Below are 19699 nucleotides of genomic sequence, written 5' to 3'. Positions count from 1 at the left end.
ACTAGAGTCTTTTTAAAGACAGAAGCTTGTGCTATTTCTCACCAGGTCTTTAATGTGCATGACCATGATGAAGAGTGTGCTGTTTCTGTAGGACACTGACAGCTTCACCTCACCCTCCACACGGCCAGTGGTGGGACTCACTGGAGGCATGTCTGAAAAACAATATAAATTTAAATATAAATTTTATGACATACAAAGCAGTTGACAGGAAACAAATGAAAATTCATTTTTAAAAGAACCAAAATATCAAATCTGTTTAAAGAAAAGCTTGAAAAAACATTAAAGTAATAATAATCATTCGAATTCAGTCATTGTTTACCCACTCTGCTTCAATGATGTGATGTGCTAATTCATATAATGACTAATATAATGAATAATAAATACATAGTATACATTATCAAAAAGTATTAATCTAAAGTTTTAACTTTTTTGCACCACATTTCACTCTGACTCACCCTGGAAAAGCACACAGATTGTAGAACACAAATAAATAGAAATTAGACACACACGCACGCACGCACGCACACACGCGCACACACACACACACACACTCAGACACACACAAAAAACTTCTCCCCCAAGGTAAACAGATCCGTTGTGTTCACTGTAGCAGCAAGTTGTCACATCCATCTGTCTGGCTTTAAAAAAATATTTAACTCTGTGATGGAACTACTTGGACACATTTTGGGAGGATTTTTGGCCTTTTTACCCAGGGTTTTTTTTAATGTAAAAGCTAATTGTAAATGTAAAAACACTAACTGTACTCTCTCAAAAAAAAAAAAAAAAAAATCTAATGCTTTGCTTCTTAGACTTTACACACCTGAAACTTGTCTATAGCACTTGTTCACTGCTGCTCTTATAGTTGTGTAAATTGCTTCCTTGTCCTCATTTGTAAGTCGCTTTGGATAAAAGCGTCTGCTAAATGACTAAATGTAAATGTAAATGTAAATGCAATGCGCTTCTTTGCCATTTCTGGGTGAGACTAAGTGAACCGCAGTGCTAATGGCTTGTTTTTCACCTAAGCCCATATAACTTCAAAAATAATTAACAATACATAGTGTGCAATTAATGCAATCAAACAGTGCAGTTAACAATCCATTGCTTGGAATATCCTTTCATACTTATTACTTATAAAATGTTTAAATATACACTTCAAATATTTATAACTAAATTACAAACATATCACGTTAATACAAACTTATTTTGTATTCGGTTAGTCGTGATTATGCATTAAATAGCACTAAAAGTAATGACTGAATTTAAATATTTGTGTGAACTATGCCTTTAACAGATGACTTGAGTAACCTAAACTATGATGTAGTGTACATACCTGGAGTTTTTGATAGGGTATCAACCCCTTCAGTCTTGTCATCTCTTGCGATAGGGTGGAAGAATGTGTAGATCAGATCACACTAAGAAATAAAAACTTTTATTTACATACTTTATTACATAATATAATATAATATAACATAATATATTTAATCTATGAAAATCTATTATAAAATGTACATAAATAAATCATTAATAATTATATTTAAATTCAGTTATTTATATATATATATATATATATATATATATATATATATATATATATATATATATATATATATATATATATATATATATTTATGTACATTTTATAATAGATTTTCATAGTTACGAAAACCGTTTAAAATTATGTTTTTGAAACTTTCTATTCAATAAATAATCCTAAAAAATATAAATATGTATTTTTACTTAAAAAGAAGAAAAAAATGACGCTGACCAGTGACAAAACATGAAAGCATTTACATAACGTAATATATCAACATCTATTTTCATGAACAGTAAAAATGTACAAGTGTAACACTGACAAAGTGTAAACAGTTTTATTTCACTTAATATTAAACGAAATATCCTATTACTAGGCCCACACAGAATATGCCCACGCAGAAATTCGCAGATTTTTAGCCCATCATTGAGTCTATTGATTTATTTCTATAAATGTGTGTTAAATGTATCTATTCGGTTTTTATATTCATTTCAGTAGTAATATGAAAACGCTCATATGATTTATTTACAATACAGTTTGTAAAGTAATATTTTCTGTCTTTTAATAGATATATTATAAATAAAAAGGTATTATTTTTTTTTAATTCGTTTTTAGTTATGATACTCCCAAAATCATTCCACATAAATCAGCAGATTTTTTTTACAAAATTCTCTGTGGAAATAGCGAAAAATGTCCGCAGATTCTGTCTGGCCCTATCGATTACCCACCTGGGCGACCTCTGTTGAACTCCTCATCAGATTGTGCACATAACTATTCAATTCAACCTTCCTCTTGGACGCCACATCCTTGATGTGTGTGCGTCCCAGCACCATCTTACTGGGAAACCTATAGAAGAAGAATATTCTCATGAACACAGAGTATTTGACAAATCTAGCAGTATTTGATGTATCTGGCACAAATGGTATATTTACTGCACATACCCTGGAAGCTTCCACAATTGGAATAGGATGGTCAATTTGTTGTGCAATTCCTGAAACTCATCAAATGTGCGGAAAACAAACTGTGGCTCGCTCTGACCTTCCCTTAGAATCCGAATAACATACGTCTAAAAAGAAAGAAACATAAATCAGGTGAAATTATCAATTAATTGTCTAAACATGTTAAGCATTTATTACACATTGTGTGTTGTAGGAAAATATAAATTGCATATCACATAATTAATATTCTTTAAGAATGTTTTATTTGGTGCTATATTATAATTTAGATGTGCTTACATAGTGCTTCTCTGGGTTATATCTCTTTTGAAATGAAAACACAGAGGCGTCCCGAATCTTGCCGTCCTGCTTTATAGTGTATGTCCGAGGAGCAAACGACAGGATGGGTTCATCATTGGAGGGAAGGCCAGAGAAACGCAACTGAGCCAGATTGTGGATGAAGAAATTAAACTTTGTAGCCACGCTGCCCAGACTGGATTCAATCAACCTGCAAAGAAAAACAGTTGGAGAAAAGAGACAGAATTTTTAAACCATCTAAAGCCTGACATATAATCTAAAGCCTGTAAAATGTATCCTATTTATATTTCCCACTTACTCCAGTGGTTCTAAACTTTCCATTTCTTTCTTTGTTGAGCACAAAACAAGATATTCTGAAGAACGTTGAAAAGCAGAAGCCATTGACATCCATAGGAACCAAAAAATACTGCTGAATTACTATTAAATCAATGGCTGCTGCTATCCAAAACATTCATTTCCTGCTAACAGAAGACAGAAACTAAGGCCCGGTTTACACTTATACGTTTTAGAATGAAAACGATCCGCGTTCACACTGGCTTTTTATCTAGCGTTTGTGAACAGCTCTTCGTCCACACTACACTGCTGAAAAGGCACATCACGTGACCATACACAAACTCTGGCATGCGCTGAAAGCTGCTATAGCAGGCAGTGAGAGGAGACTGAGAGGAGCAGAGCGTGGGCCAGTCCATCCCAAATCTGCTGCTGCATTTCATCTCTCTGTAGTTGTTAAACGCAATGTATAATTCATCTTGTGTAGACTTAGTAAGTAGACTTATATCTAACTAGTCTGTCTTCTAAATCTATTAGCCTACTTGTAATGTGTTTTGGCTGAGCGCGCAAAGATAAATTAATATACCTATTAATTTATGTAACCACATACAGTACACTGATATTGTGTGCATATAGCCTGACATTAAGCACAAATTTGCCAAAACCACACAGTGAGCCTAATGTTTCATATTTTCCAATGAAAATGAATGGAGGTAGTAATTAGGCTCCGTTTTGTTATAGATTTGCATACAGTGAAGATGACTTTCAATTAAATATGTACAGGATGCCTTAACATTTTTTCTGTTTGTTATGTTTAAGTTGTTAATATTAAAAATTAAAAGAGACGGTGCTTTAAGTCTTGTTTTCATTTTATTGTTAAGATAGTGAAATGCAGCCAGGGTGAATGACGTTATAAAAGTAGGCTACACTGCCGTTACATTTGAAGATTTACCCGACGCATACTTGCATCCTCGGGAGTTCGTTATAAACTTGCGAAGTCTGAACTCACAACAAAAGGAAGCAAGACTGAACTTTCTGTACTTTACATTGATAAAAAGCCCCAATCAGGTAGTGCGAATGTCTGCAGCCACGCCTCCATTTTCAGATATCTCCGTTTTCTTCAATCCACACTGGGACGGAGCAGCAGTATTTTAAAATTAAAATGGCCTCTTCAGCGTTTCCAAAACACTCTGTTTTCAGGGCTCGAAAAACTCTGAAGTAGTGTGGATGGAAGGCATAACCGTAGCAAAACGTATGCATTTTAAAACTAAAGCATATTAGTGTAAACGAGGCCTCAAAGAGGTTTGGAACAAGTGAAGTGTAAGCAAAATGATGATAGAATATTTATTTATTTTATCACTTTAATTCACAAAAAAGTTCCACAAAAATAATATAATTCTACTTTATCTTAGTAGAAATCTACCTTGTGAAAAAAATGGTAGCCTCTGCATCTGTCGTCTGAGGCTGAAGAGCATCATGCACATATTTCAAATCTTGGACTCCGGTCAGCTCGGGTAAACCTGATTGTGTCATCTGTGAAAAACATTAGCAAAACTAATCAATAAACAGGTCAGCAGGAGCAGTCCTGAATGACAAAACTGAGCAAACTGCTTCTTGTCATTAGTTGTGCAATAACGTGTCAGGAATCGTACACAAGGAGAACGTTTACACATTGAGCATTCGTGTTGACACAAGAGCCTACGATGACACGTGAATGACTGTTTTGTTTGCAGTCTGGTGCAGTATATTACCAGAGATAGCAGGTTGAGGAAGAGGTTGGAGTGTTTGCGGATCAGGTTGTAGGCTTGTGAGCAAAGGTCGACGAACAGCTGAAAGCGACTAGTGGGTCTTTCGCCTCCGTTGATGACATAAGCCATGTCAGAAGTTAAGACAAAGGGTGCTCGATCCCTATAGGAAACAATTACGATACAATTAATAAACCTAAATGATAATACCTAATGTGCCGTTTTTTATTAACGTAACTTCTCATTCACCTTTTAAAACTCCCAATCATTTGTGCGTGACCCAGGAACTTCCCGAAGTCTATGTGGAACATGTGGCCAGTGGAGCGCAGCATGATGTTGTCATTGTGACGATCGCAGATGCCAAGGATGTAAGTGGCCACACAGCATCCAGCACAGGTATAGATGAAATTCTCAGAGGCCTGACAAAAGATAGCTTTAAGTTTAAAATTCCTATTCTACAGCACATACACTCATCAGCCACTTGATTAGGTTCACCTTGACAGTACAGAGTTCAACCCCGTTTGGTTTTGAGGACTTCCTTAAAGGAACAGTTCAAATAAAAATGAAAATCACCCCATAACTTCAGGGCTCTCAAGTCACATTGACTGCGAGATGCACACATTTCAAGCAGTTCACATGCTCACACCTCATATTTCTCACGCTGAGATGTAATAGGATATATAATTAATGGATAAGATGCAAGCATATGGAATTAACTGAAGTTGCCGATCTGATGCTGTTGCTGTTCCCAAGAAAATTACAGGACCCAGCCACAAAGCTGTTCGTTAATAAAAGCATAGAGTCTATCAAACGCAAAAGACTTATCCGTCAAAGCAAAATGTAACCTACTAGTCTGAGTATTTAATATACTCATCAACGTACACATTAATAAACCTCTGAATGTACAGTATACAGTAACTTAGTCAAAATTTGAAGTAGATCAAATCCGTTCATCCTATAATTATTGAACAACCATTCTTGTCTAGAACTATTTTAAATATGTTTCTCACTGTTACTTCAAATTTTGACTATCGTATGGTAAATAAACAGTACTAAATAGTAACTTAATAGTGAACAAAAAAATCCCCTATTTTTGAGTTCACTCTCACTGTAATTTTCTAAAGTGATTTAATATTTTGGATGCAATTGTAAATTGTAAAATCAATAATTTTTTTATTTGATCTTTAATTGACAGTTTTATTAATTGATTATTTACAATTTATGGCAAAATGGATATTTGGAAAATGTAGTCATATTTCTGTGGTTATTTTGGAAAAGCCAACTAAAACAATACAAAAACATTCCAAACCATTACATTTCAGTAATAGGCTGCATCCGAATCTGCCTACTACTCGAGTAGGTACTATAATTGAACTTAAATTTACTACACGACTGTTAGAAAAATATATTCTGTATAGTATGAATGCGAGTAGTATATCTGCCATTTGTCATTATCATGTGGCGTTACCGCGTGAGTTTTGATGCTTCGCTCCCATTCATGAATTTTCTAACAAGGAATCCTGGGATAATGTAGCATCCATCAAATGCGCATTTCAAAACCTTGCAGGAAGTAGTAGGTCATTCGGATAGTTCTGACATACTGTTTTTCGAATACTATGAATTTGGACATACTACTCGACTCGCACACTGTTTATAGCGTACTATATAGTATGGAAGTATGCGATTTTGGATGCAGCCATAGTGTGGAGCAATTTGAGTAATGTGAACTATCAAACCAAGCAACCTTTTTCAAATCTTCATCATTCAATTTTGATGAGGAGTATAGATTTCAGCCTAGCATTGATTACATTTCGCCTTTCTATCAGTTTGAACAAGTATGGCCACTCTTTTTTGACATCTAACATCAATAAAGCACACAGAACTGAGGCTTACTGAATAATTTCTCTTGTTTTGGACCATTCTCTGTAAACCCTAAAAATGGCTATGAAAACCCTAGCAGATTAGCAGAGTTTGTAAAATACTCACTCAAACAGGCCCATCTGGCATAAACAACCATCCTACATTTAAAATCACTTAAATCACTTTTCTTCCTCATTCTCATGCTCGCTTTGAGCTTCAGAAGATAATCTTGATCACGTCTACATGGCTAAATCAACAGAGCTGCTGCCATGCGATTGACTGACTATATTTGCATTGAACAGGTGAACCTAATGAAGCGGTCTGACTAAAGATACCAATGGATTATTATCCAGTTTAAAGTTTTAAATGTACCTTCTCATACTCATCCTCAGCAGGGTTATACTTGCGAAGCCACTCGGCAAGAGGTTTGTCCTTGAATGAACCCGTCACTCCATACTCCACCTGAATCTTTCTCAGCGTTTCAGAAGATGGTACCAACTCCACCATACCTGCGTCAAAAAACAAAAATGAGATGCTATTATATGGGAAGAAAATTGACATATCGTGTTTATATTTGACTAAAAACTCATAATTAGGTGTGCATGCCTGTTATCAACATTCTCTTTTATCTGCAGAATTAGCCATTGCTGTACATACAATGTATAGGTGGTTTAAGGCTGATTTATACTTCTGCGATGAGTGATTGACGTGACCCACCGCATCTGCCGTGCGCATAGTCGTGCATTTATACTTCTGCGTGCTGTTTGTGTTGCACAACAATAACACTTATAAAACGCTAACAGGCAGTATGTTTTTCTGTTGTGTTTTGTTTTTTCTGCGGGAATCGGTGGAACATTAATCATAAGGTAAACACAAAACAACAGTTCTCATCTGAAGCTCCTTCACAGGGCCCAACACTTGTAACACTCACTCCAACGGGTTTGCGCGGCTCTCAATCCCACTGGTTTGACTGGCTACGCGTCATTGCGATGTGTAGTTACATTTGTTGAGAGGTGCGCATCAGCGTCAGCCACGGCTGCACTGGAGCACTGGAGCATTCGCGTGCGCTTGACAAAGAAGTATAAATAAGCCTTTAGAACCATTTACTAGTTTGTTTGTTTTTGTAATCTTAAATACTTAGCATTCAACAAGAATCATTCATTCATTTTCTTTTCGGCTTAGTCCCTTTATTAATCAAGGGTCACCACAGCGGAATGAACCGCCAACTTATTCAGCATATGTTTCATGCAGCGGATGCCCTTCCAGCCGCAACACATCTCTGGGAAACATTCAACAAGAATATATGATAATAATAACAATACATTTATTTTATATAGCGCCTTTAAAAGTTACTTTCTCAAAGCAATTTACATACAAATGAAGACAACATACATAAAATATACTACAATGATAAAAGAAAAAAGACATAATAATTAAATTAGATTAATTAAAAGCAATCCTAAATAAAAAGTTAAGTAAATAAAAAAAAATTAGCTAGAAACTATTCATTTAAAAATAAAAATGCCACCAATTTTTAAAAAGTGAGTGTAAATGCTATTCAAATACTGTTTCTATTCATTAAGAAATCATGAAATAAAATGTAAAAATCCTTGAACATAATTCATAATTAAGAAAAGTTTAAAAGGTACAATCCACATATTTCTGCTCGATCGCATGACACTGAAATCAAGCGTAACGGCTGGTGATAAAGCTGTTATTAGCAAAAAAAAACTATATATAAAATTAAATAAACAGAAAACTTATGTTAAACTAACATTTTGTCACAATATCACATTCTTGTTTGACCAAATAAATGCAGCTTGCGACAGATTAAAAAAATTCTTACTGACCTCCAAAAATGTGTACAGTAAATTATTACGGCATTTAAATATTTAACCATTTTATCTATGTTGTCAAAAGTCAATTTTGTAGAGTGGAACATACCTTTATCTTTCCCAGTAGAGATGCATTTGAAGTTAACAATGCGCAGGTCGAGTCCCTCCTGAAGCCAGATCCGATCCATAATCCGAATCATCTGCAGTGCCAACATGTCCTGCCGCAGGTCTTCTCCAACCTAAAACACAGATATATAAAGATCATGTAGATAAGAGATTCAAACATTCATCCAAAAAAAAGAGAAAATTTCTAAAATCATCAAGCAGAAATTACTGTAAAAAGACATACATGTATATTATTATTAAGATTTTCATATAATACTATAATAGACATAATATTTTCTCTCTAGAAGATTGTTGCACTACTGATAAGACCACTAGAGGGCATGCTCATGACTAAGATGAGGATTCAATTATTGTTACTTTTCTTTTCTTTTTTTTAGTGCGGCCCACTTTCAAAGTCAAGTCCAACTTCAGTCAATCATGCATGTTTATGGCTTGAGTTAAATGGACGATCCCGCTATTGCAATTAATATACAAATAAACCAAATGCTGTGCAATTATGGTCAAACTAACATGATGTAAAACAATAACAGTCCATTCTACCTACAGAGGCCCTTTAACACACCTTAAACATGACATTAATCTCATCTCCCAGTGGATCTGCGTTAACCAGTGCGATCTTCAGAGGTACAGCGTTGGAATTGAAAAAGGAGCAGACCTGGTTTTAAAGCAAAGGAATGAAAACAAGAACCACATTACAAAAGCATCAGCCTGAGGGTTTTAGATTCAGATTTACGGATTCAACACGGCAACAAAGAGGGTCTTTGAAAATGGGGGCAGCCCTGACTGGAAGAAAAGAAAAGGAGTTCAGAGACACCGTTAAGGCTTCGCTGACTGTGCAGATCGCTATATCTGAAACAGGAAGAGAGGGGGAGTGAGCAAGGATGATATGGAAGTGAATCACATGTGAATGTTTCTCAGCAAAGCAGAACAAAATCTGGCACACAAACTAGAGTATTTGGTCTCTTAGCTGTGTGGATCTTGAGAAACAATAAACATTTTCTGAACACTATTCGAGTTGTGCAGAAAAGATGTCAAATCAGAAAGAATGAGTAACCTTGAGATTTTCTTTATGGTCTTTTATAATGGGAGCTTTCAGTTAATGAGTAAAATAAAGTCTCAGGTAAACAACTTGAACAATAGTTGAAAGTTTGTTCTACAACATAAACTGCACTGATGTTTCTCAAATGTTCTTATCTAGTTACTTATTGGAAACATACGTTTTATAAAAATGTTTGATCAAAATTCATGTTGTGGATATGGGTGTAGTTGTGTGTTATTACTCATAACTAAGGTTTCAGAGTTTTTGTTAATTTTGTTTTATTTGTATCTTTGGATTGTTTGGTTTTTTACCAACATCAGGGGTCCGTTCTTCGTATCTCGCTTAAATGATCTAGGATGATTTGACAGATCTTTGATCTTTTAATCTTGATAACTGATCTCTGGCTAATTTGGTTTTTCAAATAAATTTGCAAATCAGATTAAAATGTCTGGATTAATTGATCTGAGATCGCTGCGCGTGTTGTGATAAAAAGATAAATCTATCCTTGAAATCATGATCAGCAATGCAATGATTGGCTGATGGCATAGCAGCGTAATGGCATCATCTGATTAATATTCAATTATCAAGTATCCATGAGAAAAATTACATAAAATTCGTAGTAAACAGTTTGTTAAATGTGATACACTTTTCACAGTTGTTGTGGGCTGCAGGCTTTACACTTTCCTGTGTCAAGAGTATTTCATTAATTTATTTTTACTTTTAGAGCAGATTTTCTTTATTATAGTACAACTTTCTTAATCAGAGTAAGGAATAACTTGCTGTTTAAATGAATTTTGCATCAAAACAGTATTTATGCATCAAAAGTATATATTGGTAAAGGTGTCTGCAACTTTTGTAAAGCATCAAATCAGTCATATTAGCTGCCAAAACCTGTGCATGACTGCAAAAATTATTATTCCTTTAAAAAAACAAAAAACAAAAAAAAAAAAAAAACAGTTGAATACAGTGGTATTGTGAATATTATCATACCTAATAATAAGGGAGGGTACCTAATAATTGTACGTGTTTGTATCTAAAAAGTCTATATTAATAAATGTTCTCTATGAGTGCAGGTTGCATCAGTTTTATATTATATATTTTTTTATAAAAAAAATGTATAAAAAATAATTTTAATTTTATATATATATAACTATAACTATTTTCTATTTTCCCAAGTGTATCTAACTACTACAGTAAGAAATTATCAGCATTCTGTACATACTTTCAGTATTACCTTTGCTTGAACTGAACCGATCTAATCTTGTTTATATGAAATGAGCCTGCTCCCAGGCAGGTTTGAGCCACCTGAGCCACTATGACAACAACTCAAGGATGAGTTTTGAAGAACGAAACAATCCAGAATTGTGTACAATTTTTAATAACCAAACCCAGCTAATTGAGTAATCCACATAGGAAGAACGGACCCCAGGTTCAATTTCATGTCAAAAGATCCTTCATAAATAGATTTACCAGCAAAAATAATGATTTGTTCTGCATTTATTTTACTAAAATGTTAAAAGCTGTAAAAATGTTAAAGTATTGTAAATTTTCCATACTACATTTTTTTGCATTCCTCAAACTAAAAAAACTATTGCAAAACCCCTTTGGAAAGTCTCTAAATCTCTACATTATTTATCATTTTCATTCCAACAGCATTTTATACTGAAAATAACAGATTTATCGGGGTCAGTTTGCACTCACCTTGATATTGAGCTCTTTTGCCACCAGACTGGGGCTAATAGGGAGTCGACAGCTGTTCTTCTGGAAGAAAGACTGAACCCTCTCTAGACCCTCGAGGAGAACCACCTAAAAAGGACAAACACTGAGATTGAAAAATGAAGCAGCGTAAGACTGCATCTGGATTTTCTCAAACCATAGAGCACCACAGAGACGATAAGAAAACAAAGGCTTTAAAAAAAACAGCTAAATATTCTTAATTGTAATTTTGATTTTGGTCATCATGAAATGTGAATTTACACATGAACACATTGTGTGGCATTTCAAAGCTTTAAGATTTACGATACAGTATAGTTAAGCAAAATTACAAAATCAATAGCAGATTTGGCATTGATTAACAAGAAGTTAACATTTAACGTTAACAGTTAATAAGAAGCTCACTTCTGAACAATCCAGAAGAGAAATTTTAGTGCATCTTTCTTCAAGGAATATGACTTTAAATAAAAAGTGTGAAAAGCAGTCCTTTCTTGCATCTAAATGAATCACTATTATGAAGAAATCATTTGAATTAACAATTCAATCAATCACTTGTTAAAATAGAGACTTGCCACCACATATTGGCTGTTTTTGAGTCCCATTTATCTAATATACCTATTTATCTATTATACACATTTATATTGCGAAAGGGCATCCGGTGCGTAAAACATGCTGGATAAGTTGGCGGTTTATTCCGCTGTGGCGACCCTGGATTAATAAAGGGACTAAGCCGACAAGAAAATGAATGAATGTTGACCCGCCCTAAACCAACCATTCCATCAAATCTATCCCTAACCCTACCAATATCCCACCTCAAGAGCCCCAGGCATGTTCTGCAATACATTTTTAACACATTAAGTACATTGTATTTATTTTTTGATGCAAGTACATTGGTCACCTAATATAAAGTGGGATTAAATGTTTTGCACAATGTCTTGCTTTAAAACTATAAAAGCACTTTTAAAGACGCATAAAAGCTTAAAATAAATAATTGTCCCAGTAATACTGTTGCTCTTTTTTATTGTTCTTGTTTGTAGAAAATAAATGTATTCCAGGCATTGAAAAAAATTATAATTTAATAGAAATCGACTGACTTCAGACAATGAAACCGGAAGTACAAAAACAATAACTTGTTTCTTGGAGTCATTCCCGGAGAACTCCATTTAGCCAAGACAGACAAAGAAATAATGCAATAAAATGTGTTTACAAGTCTAGTAATTAAAAGCTTTCCAGAGCTATCCATCTGTATGCAAACCACTTATTCACGTGGGAGATATAAGTTGAGACACTATAGGACCAAAAGTATGTGGCCCACCCCCTTCTAATAGCATGCTTGGCACGATCCTTTAATTCCAGGCAAGAAAGATCTTAATGCTACAGAATACAATGACACTCTAGAGAATTACGAATATCCCACTTTGTGGCAGCCATATGGGAATGACTGTTTTCCATTCCAAAAAGAGAGCACAAAGTCAGATCCTTATAAAAAAAAGATTCAGTAACTGCTAAGTAATTTACTGGACTCTTCAAAACACAAGTCTAAACACATTTGGAATAAGGCAGATAAGATGCTCACATAAATGGTTCCAATTTTTAGAAATAAGGGTTGTTTAAGGTATACTTTATTGTACCAGAGGGAAATTTGTTTTGGGCTCTAAGGTACATCCATCACATCACATAGAAAAACACTAATATTACATAATATTTAGGGCTGAGCAAAGATTATTCATTCAATTTCCTTCAGCTTAGTCCCTTATTTATCAGGGGTCACCACAGCAGAATTAACCGCCAACTATTCCGGCATATGCTTTATGCAGTGGATGCCCTTCCAGCCACAACCCACTACTGGGAAACACCAATAGACTCTTGCATTCACACATGCACTCATACATTACGGCCAATTTAGTTAATCCAATTCACCTATAGCGCACGTCTTTGGACTGTGGAGAAAACCAGAGCACCCGGAGGAAACCCATGCCAACATGGGGAGAACATGCAAACTCCACACAGAAATGCCAACTGACCCAGCCGGAACTCGAACCAGCCAGGCAAAGATTAATCAGATCCATAATATAAGTTTGTTTTGATATATTATGTGCGTATAATCTATATATTTCTTATGCATATGTCATACACACAAAACAATTTTGTTATGTAGATATTTAAATAGCCACATAAACATATCATGAATAAAAATATCATAAACATCTGATATCTATTTATATCTAAATATAAATAAGGTTTTTCTCAAATATATGCATGCATGTGTGTATTTATGCATACTTATTTAAAATATACATAATATAAAATAAGTCAAAACAAACTTTTCTTTTGGATGCAATTAAATCCAGATGAATTTTTGCCCAGCACTAATAATATTATTTAATTGCAGTTCTCTAATAAAATTCTTAACATGTCTGTATAGGTGTGGCGTTTGGGTTGCCATATACTTGACATATAGAGTATCCTGCTAAGTTAATATGATATCAGTATTGACTGGATGAGGCATAGGGTTCAAGGGTTCATCCAAATACAATCATCCACTGATCCAAAAATCAGTCACACTTGTGTGAAAAATACTTGTAAATGTTTTTCTTGAAACATTGTTGAAATCCCAAAGAAAAGAAAAACGCAGAAAAGCAAACATGAGATTCCTGATATACTTATGCTTATGTTTATTCAGATCATGTTTTGAACAGCATTATTCAATTAGATATTGGAACTAGGAGCAATTTAGAACTTGTTTTTCTTGTTTCCCAGAAGTCTTTGGTTTGAATTCCTCAGAACATACTGGTAATAAAAAAACAAAACAACAAAAAAGCAGCAAATCTATTTCAAAAACAAAATCCAAAACACCAAAATAAAAAAAGAATGATTAAATAAAAAGCACCAAATCAGCATATTAGAATCTACATTTTGAACAGTATTGTAGACACATCCACAAAAGAAACATGTACACATCAAAAATAAAATGACAAAATATCACCCAAATTCCCACAATTTTTTTCCTGGTTTACCTGTCGGGTGGAGCTGCTCGCCTGCCGAACCTTTTCAGCCAGAGCTCCCAGCAGCTGAACGAGTCGGGTCTGCTTCTCCAGCTCAGCCCTCAGTCTGGTCCCGCACAGACACAGCAGCACACAGAGGATCCGCTCATAACGCTGACCAAACGCCGGGTTCTGCACCGCATCCCTCAGCAGCCTAAACACAAACAGTCACCCAGTAAATGTGAAAATCAACAAAGACTCGAATGCTAAAGACAGTATGACTTCACTGCGTAATATTACATCATTTAAAACCAAAGATCTTTTCTACTTAATTAAATTTATTATATATATTATAATTATATTATATATATATATATATATATATATATATATTTATGTTATTTAATTATATATAATTAAATGTATGAATTTGTATAATAAAAATCTTATTTGAAGATTTATTTGAAGATTTTGAATGTTCGAAAGTTTTGATTTGGTAGACATTCACGGTGGATTGAAAAAATAATATCTTAATTTAATCAATTCAATTCAATGCAAGTTAATTTGTATAGCACTTTTCACAATAATTATTGTTTCAAAGCAGCTTTACAGGTGCACATTATTGCATTACAATCAAAGTCAGAAAAGTTAAGGTTATTCGTTACCTTAACTTTATTAGTCACTAATAAGTAATTTACTAGTAACTAATAGCTTTAACAGTTAAAACTATTATATATAAACATGGTTATATAGTATATAGGTTATGTCTATGTGTACATGTTCAAAGAAGTGTATTAGTGTCTTAAGTGTATGTGTTGTCCTTGAAGTCTTTGATGGTTGTGTTTGGAAAGGTCAACTGAAATCTTTTAGGCACAATTGCATTTATGTATAATGTATTTAAAATAGCAGATTTATACTGAATGTCTATAAAGTGGGACAATTATTAGAATTAGTTTTAAACTGCAAAACTAACAATTATATATTTGAATGAACTGGAAACATGACCAGGATCTTCATAAACTTTACCAGTAAAGATAATGTGCAATGTTGACATTTCCCAGAGCTCGAGACAGCAGAAACTTCACCAAGGCATTGTTGAGGTGACACTCGAACTTCACTGCCTGCAAACAAAAGCAGAAACCAGTTCAACTTACTTTCTGAATTACACTTGCCTAAAAGAAGTGCACTTCGTATGAACTTTTAGTTTAATTCAAATGATCACTAATCTAGACATAATTCTTAAAGCAGATAATATGAAAAAAGAAGGTACATTCTATGACTGACTCTTAAACTTTAGGCACTTTAATTCAGTGCACAATAATAATGGCAGATTCACAGTTTAAAGTACATTTGAAATGATTTAGTTTTAGTAATTTAGTTAAAATAAGCGTACTGTAGTTTTGAAGCACACTTGTTTTAATATGTAAACAGCACATGAAGTTCTAGATCACAATTTAAACTGCAATGTGTGTTGTGCTCTCATTTTGTACCATATTTTAAATACACTAAACTGGAAATAAATAGGGATGACATTTAAGTAAATCTTAGTTACCATAAATGTTTACCAACACATTCTGCAGTACACTTTACCAATACTAGTTCAAACACGTAATCAAACTTACTTAACAAATTGCAGTTTAATTTCAAGTACAATACATTCAATTAATTGTACATATCATGCAATAAAGTGTCCGAAAACATTACTTTCAAATCAGACTAAAGAATATTCTTTTAACCCCTCATATGGGGCGGTTTTTATGTGTTTATTTACTTGTTGTGTGAACCTGAACTTATCTTAATTATCTATATCTAAAATGCATACTGTATATTATACATCATTTTCAAAAACCCCAAAATTTGGGTGGCAGTTATTGGGTTAAAGTATGAGTACTCATTATTTAAAAAAAGATTGCTAAACGCTTACTTTTTATTAGTATACTGAAGCGTATCATGAAATAACAACACACTTTTGCTACAACTTTTGTGACAACAGGACCCAAATTTATATAACGACATGGGTACGACATAGTATTACCAGCAAAAGGTGAAATGAGGACGTTGCTCAAATCCCTTTTTCAAATAACTTATAAATAATACAAAATGAGTTTTTTTTTCACAAATGAAAAATTTGAAGTGTCCTTTGAGATAAGGTTTGAGTAGGGAGACAGAAAATACTATGTTTACAGTATAAAATAAGTCAAGTCAAGATTTATTGCCATTCCACTACATGTATGGACATACAGAGGCACAAAATATTGTTGTGTCTTGCAGGACAACGGTGCTACATAAATTAATCATAAGTACAGTGCATCTGGAAAGTATTCATAGTGCTTTACTTTTTTCACCTTTTTTTATGTTACAGCCTTATTCCAAAATGGATTCAATTCATTTATTTCCTCAAATTCTACACACAACACCCCATAATGACAGTGTGTAAAAAAAATATTTTTTTAAACTGTTGCAAATTTATTAAAAATAAAAAACCTGAAAAATCAAATGCATAAGTATTAACAGCCTTTGCCGTGAAGCTCTAAATAGAGCGCAGGTACATTCTGTTTCCACTGATCCCAAATAAAATAAAAAACCAACATGTGTGTACCTGCACCAGCTGAGGGAGATAATCAGCCAGCTCATCATCACTGCTGCTCTGGATCCAGCTCACAGCCACTTTCCTCACCTCTGTGTCAGCAAACCTACAGCAAAGCAGTCATAAAGCAGCTCATAAAACCAATAAAGTGGTCAAAAGTGGTCACAAGTTTAAAAGTGCGACATTACAACAAATAGAAAGATCATATGACCAAAGTGACACTTTAAAAAGATCATACGGTTAAAACGAGCTTGTGCAATAAAAAATAAGAGATAATAAAATCTAGAGAGAGCAGGTTGGACACATACTTGGATTCAAGGAGCTCCAGAGCTGACACAGGTGTCAGAACAGGCCAGTGGTGAAGAAGCGCGTGGATTTCCCCCATACTGCCCCAGTCCCAGCTGGGTGCGCTGGTCAGGATTTTCGGCAGACTGTATTCATATTCCCGACAATAGTACCTCCGGTCCCAAAGCAGCTGCCTGTCCGCCCGTGACAGTCTGGTGGAAAAAAAAACAAACATAAAAACTGCTGGTTAATCTCAAGGTGGATAAAGTACTTCTAGTGGGCTTCGAACTAACACTCCAGAGACTCCAACCTGATATTCCACACACCATAAAGAAAGATTTAGTCCTGATCCAGAGATAAGAGGCACGGGAAACAACTCACATCTCTTAAATGAGTCTGCGAAGGGGCAGCCAAAAGCTGTATGCCTGGCAGCTGTTGGCACTCGGTGGGCATTCAGCAAGCCACGCTCACAAAATGGTCATGGAGAGCAGCCCACCGACTGAGACTGAGCCTAGTGTGGCTGTTTTAAAGCTGACTGAGCTTTCTGTTCCACATGAGACATGCCTTTTCACTACTAAATAACTGCCTGCTTTCCAGCTGCAATATTTCTTCATTAGAAAGTCATTCTGCTATCACAGGCAGTTTAAGTCTTAAGATTTTATTTTTTCTCTATAGCTTTACGAGCAAACCCCCTAAAATGTAATTCATTTGAAAAACTAAATGGTTCTCTGCTACAGGGTGACACAAAATTGACCTGTACACACAAGCCAGATCAACTCACTCCCAAAATGATGCTGTGAATCCTAACAAAAAGAAATATTGTGGTTATAAAATCTGTGAATGAACAAAATATAGCTTGCTAATAAAACGTTTTAAAAAATAACTGCAACATTTTCATCTCACAATTCTTATGCAATTAGGAGTTTACATCTTACAATCAAGACTTTGTTAGATTTAGATAAGAAGTTATAATTGTGCAATTCTGAGACTAAAGTCAGAATTACGGAACACATATTAAATTACAAGAGAAAAATTCTAAATATAGAATTTGTAAGATAAAAAAACAGGCTTCCATATACACAAGGACCTGGTAATGTTTAATGTCAGTACAACTTACTGTTTTTTGTCGAGTTTCCAAAAAAGTTTGAAGCACAACTGTTGCAAGTGTTACTTGTAGTAGTAATAATAATAATATCTGAATACACACAATATCTCAAAAATATATACTGGAAAGCAAATTGGCATATAATAATCTTTGAAGACCCATGTGACACTGAAGAATGGAACTGGATGATAAGTGGAATCTGAAAATTCAGATTTTCACAACACAATAATAAAATTAAATTTAAAACATACTCAAATAGAAACACATTAGTCTCTATCTCTAAAAATACTTTGTAATAATGCTGTTTATACTGACATTTTTGGTAAAATAAAAGCAACATTGGTGAGCAGAAGAAATAAAAAAACTGTTACTGGACTTCTTTGTTGTATGTCTAGACCACAGGTGTCAAACTCAGTTCCTGGAGGGCCGCAGCTCTGCACAGTTTAGTTCTAACCCCAATTAAACACACCTAATCAAACTAATTGAGTCCCTCAGGTTAGTTTGAAACCTACAGGTAAGTGTGTTGAAGTAGGGTTGCAACTTAACTTTGCAGGGCTGTGGCCCTCCAGAAACTGTTTGACACCCCTGGTCTAGAAAGTACTGTATTTGTCAGTGGAAAAATGACTCAACACTGCATTTGGCTGCTGTGTGGCCTGTGTTAATAATGTCAATGATATTTAAACAAACATTTTTATATCCTGAAAAACTCAGTCACTTAACCCTCAATCCAATTAAAACCCTTAAATGAGATAAGCTGAAGGGAATTCATATAATTGAAGTAACCAGGCAGAACTGATTTAATTACATTATACTCTGAAAGTCTCCATTATCCTCCATCTCTCAAATCACTATCAGTTTATCTGCTACTTAGGCTTATTATGGAGTGTCTGATGCTCATATAAGACAGAAAGAACATGGCACTGTTATTATAACAATCTCTCTGATAAGGGAATTTACCAAAAGCCAGGATCAAACAACGGCATTTCCTTCATGCAATGCAAATCTACGTACTTCCATGAGGTCTTTTTCTGATTCAAACATACCCGAAAGCAGATGCTCGTGCACACAGTTTTTCTATCTCACTTCGATCGTCTTGATCAAGTGGGTCTAGAGATTGAGGGTCCGGGCAGCCGTTCTCCTGAGGACCAACATAGAGCACATCCACCGCAGAACTGGGGAAGTCAACCTGTGCATGGACAAATAACAAATATTTAAAGCAGGAAAACAGGTCAGCCAAAAAATCTAATAATTCTGCACTATTCTTCATCATTTTATAGTATAACCAGTATAAGCAGTGCATTCACACTGAAAAGTGCACTTTAAATACCCGGAAGACGCACTTATTCAAACTGTAAAAAGAAATGTG

General features: G+C 34.5%; 1 protein-coding gene across 2 annotated transcripts in view; it reads right to left on the bottom strand.

Annotated features, from left to right (window-relative positions):
* pik3c2a (phosphatidylinositol-4-phosphate 3-kinase, catalytic subunit type 2 alpha) overlaps positions 1–19699 on the bottom strand; it is a 70876-nt gene that overhangs the window by 3963 nt on the left and 47214 nt on the right. For both annotated transcript variants that reach the window (XM_056477898.1, XM_056477899.1), the window contains exons 15-31: positions 19377–19519; positions 17252–17440; positions 16956–17049; positions 15383–15477; positions 14390–14570; positions 11361–11465; positions 9183–9275; positions 8604–8733; positions 7032–7168; positions 5049–5218; positions 4806–4962; positions 4478–4587; positions 2767–2974; positions 2473–2597; positions 2260–2377; positions 1331–1412; positions 43–152 (exon numbers count right to left, since the gene is read on the bottom strand). In XM_056477898.1, the coding sequence (XP_056333873.1) occupies positions 43–152; positions 1331–1412; positions 2260–2377; positions 2473–2597; positions 2767–2974; positions 4478–4587; positions 4806–4962; positions 5049–5218; positions 7032–7168; positions 8604–8733; positions 9183–9275; positions 11361–11465; positions 14390–14570; positions 15383–15477; positions 16956–17049; positions 17252–17440; positions 19377–19519 (2247 nt within the window). The remainder of the gene's footprint in view (positions 1–42; positions 153–1330; positions 1413–2259; positions 2378–2472; positions 2598–2766; positions 2975–4477; positions 4588–4805; positions 4963–5048; positions 5219–7031; positions 7169–8603; positions 8734–9182; positions 9276–11360; positions 11466–14389; positions 14571–15382; positions 15478–16955; positions 17050–17251; positions 17441–19376; positions 19520–19699) is intronic.

The sequence above is a fragment of the Danio aesculapii genome, chromosome 18 (genome assembly GCF_903798145.1).
Source record: "Danio aesculapii chromosome 18, fDanAes4.1, whole genome shotgun sequence".
Lineage (NCBI taxonomy): Eukaryota > Metazoa > Chordata > Actinopteri > Cypriniformes > Danionidae > Danio > Danio aesculapii.
Note: the sequence above shows the minus strand (reverse complement) of the source record. Positions and strands in the feature narration are given on the sequence as shown.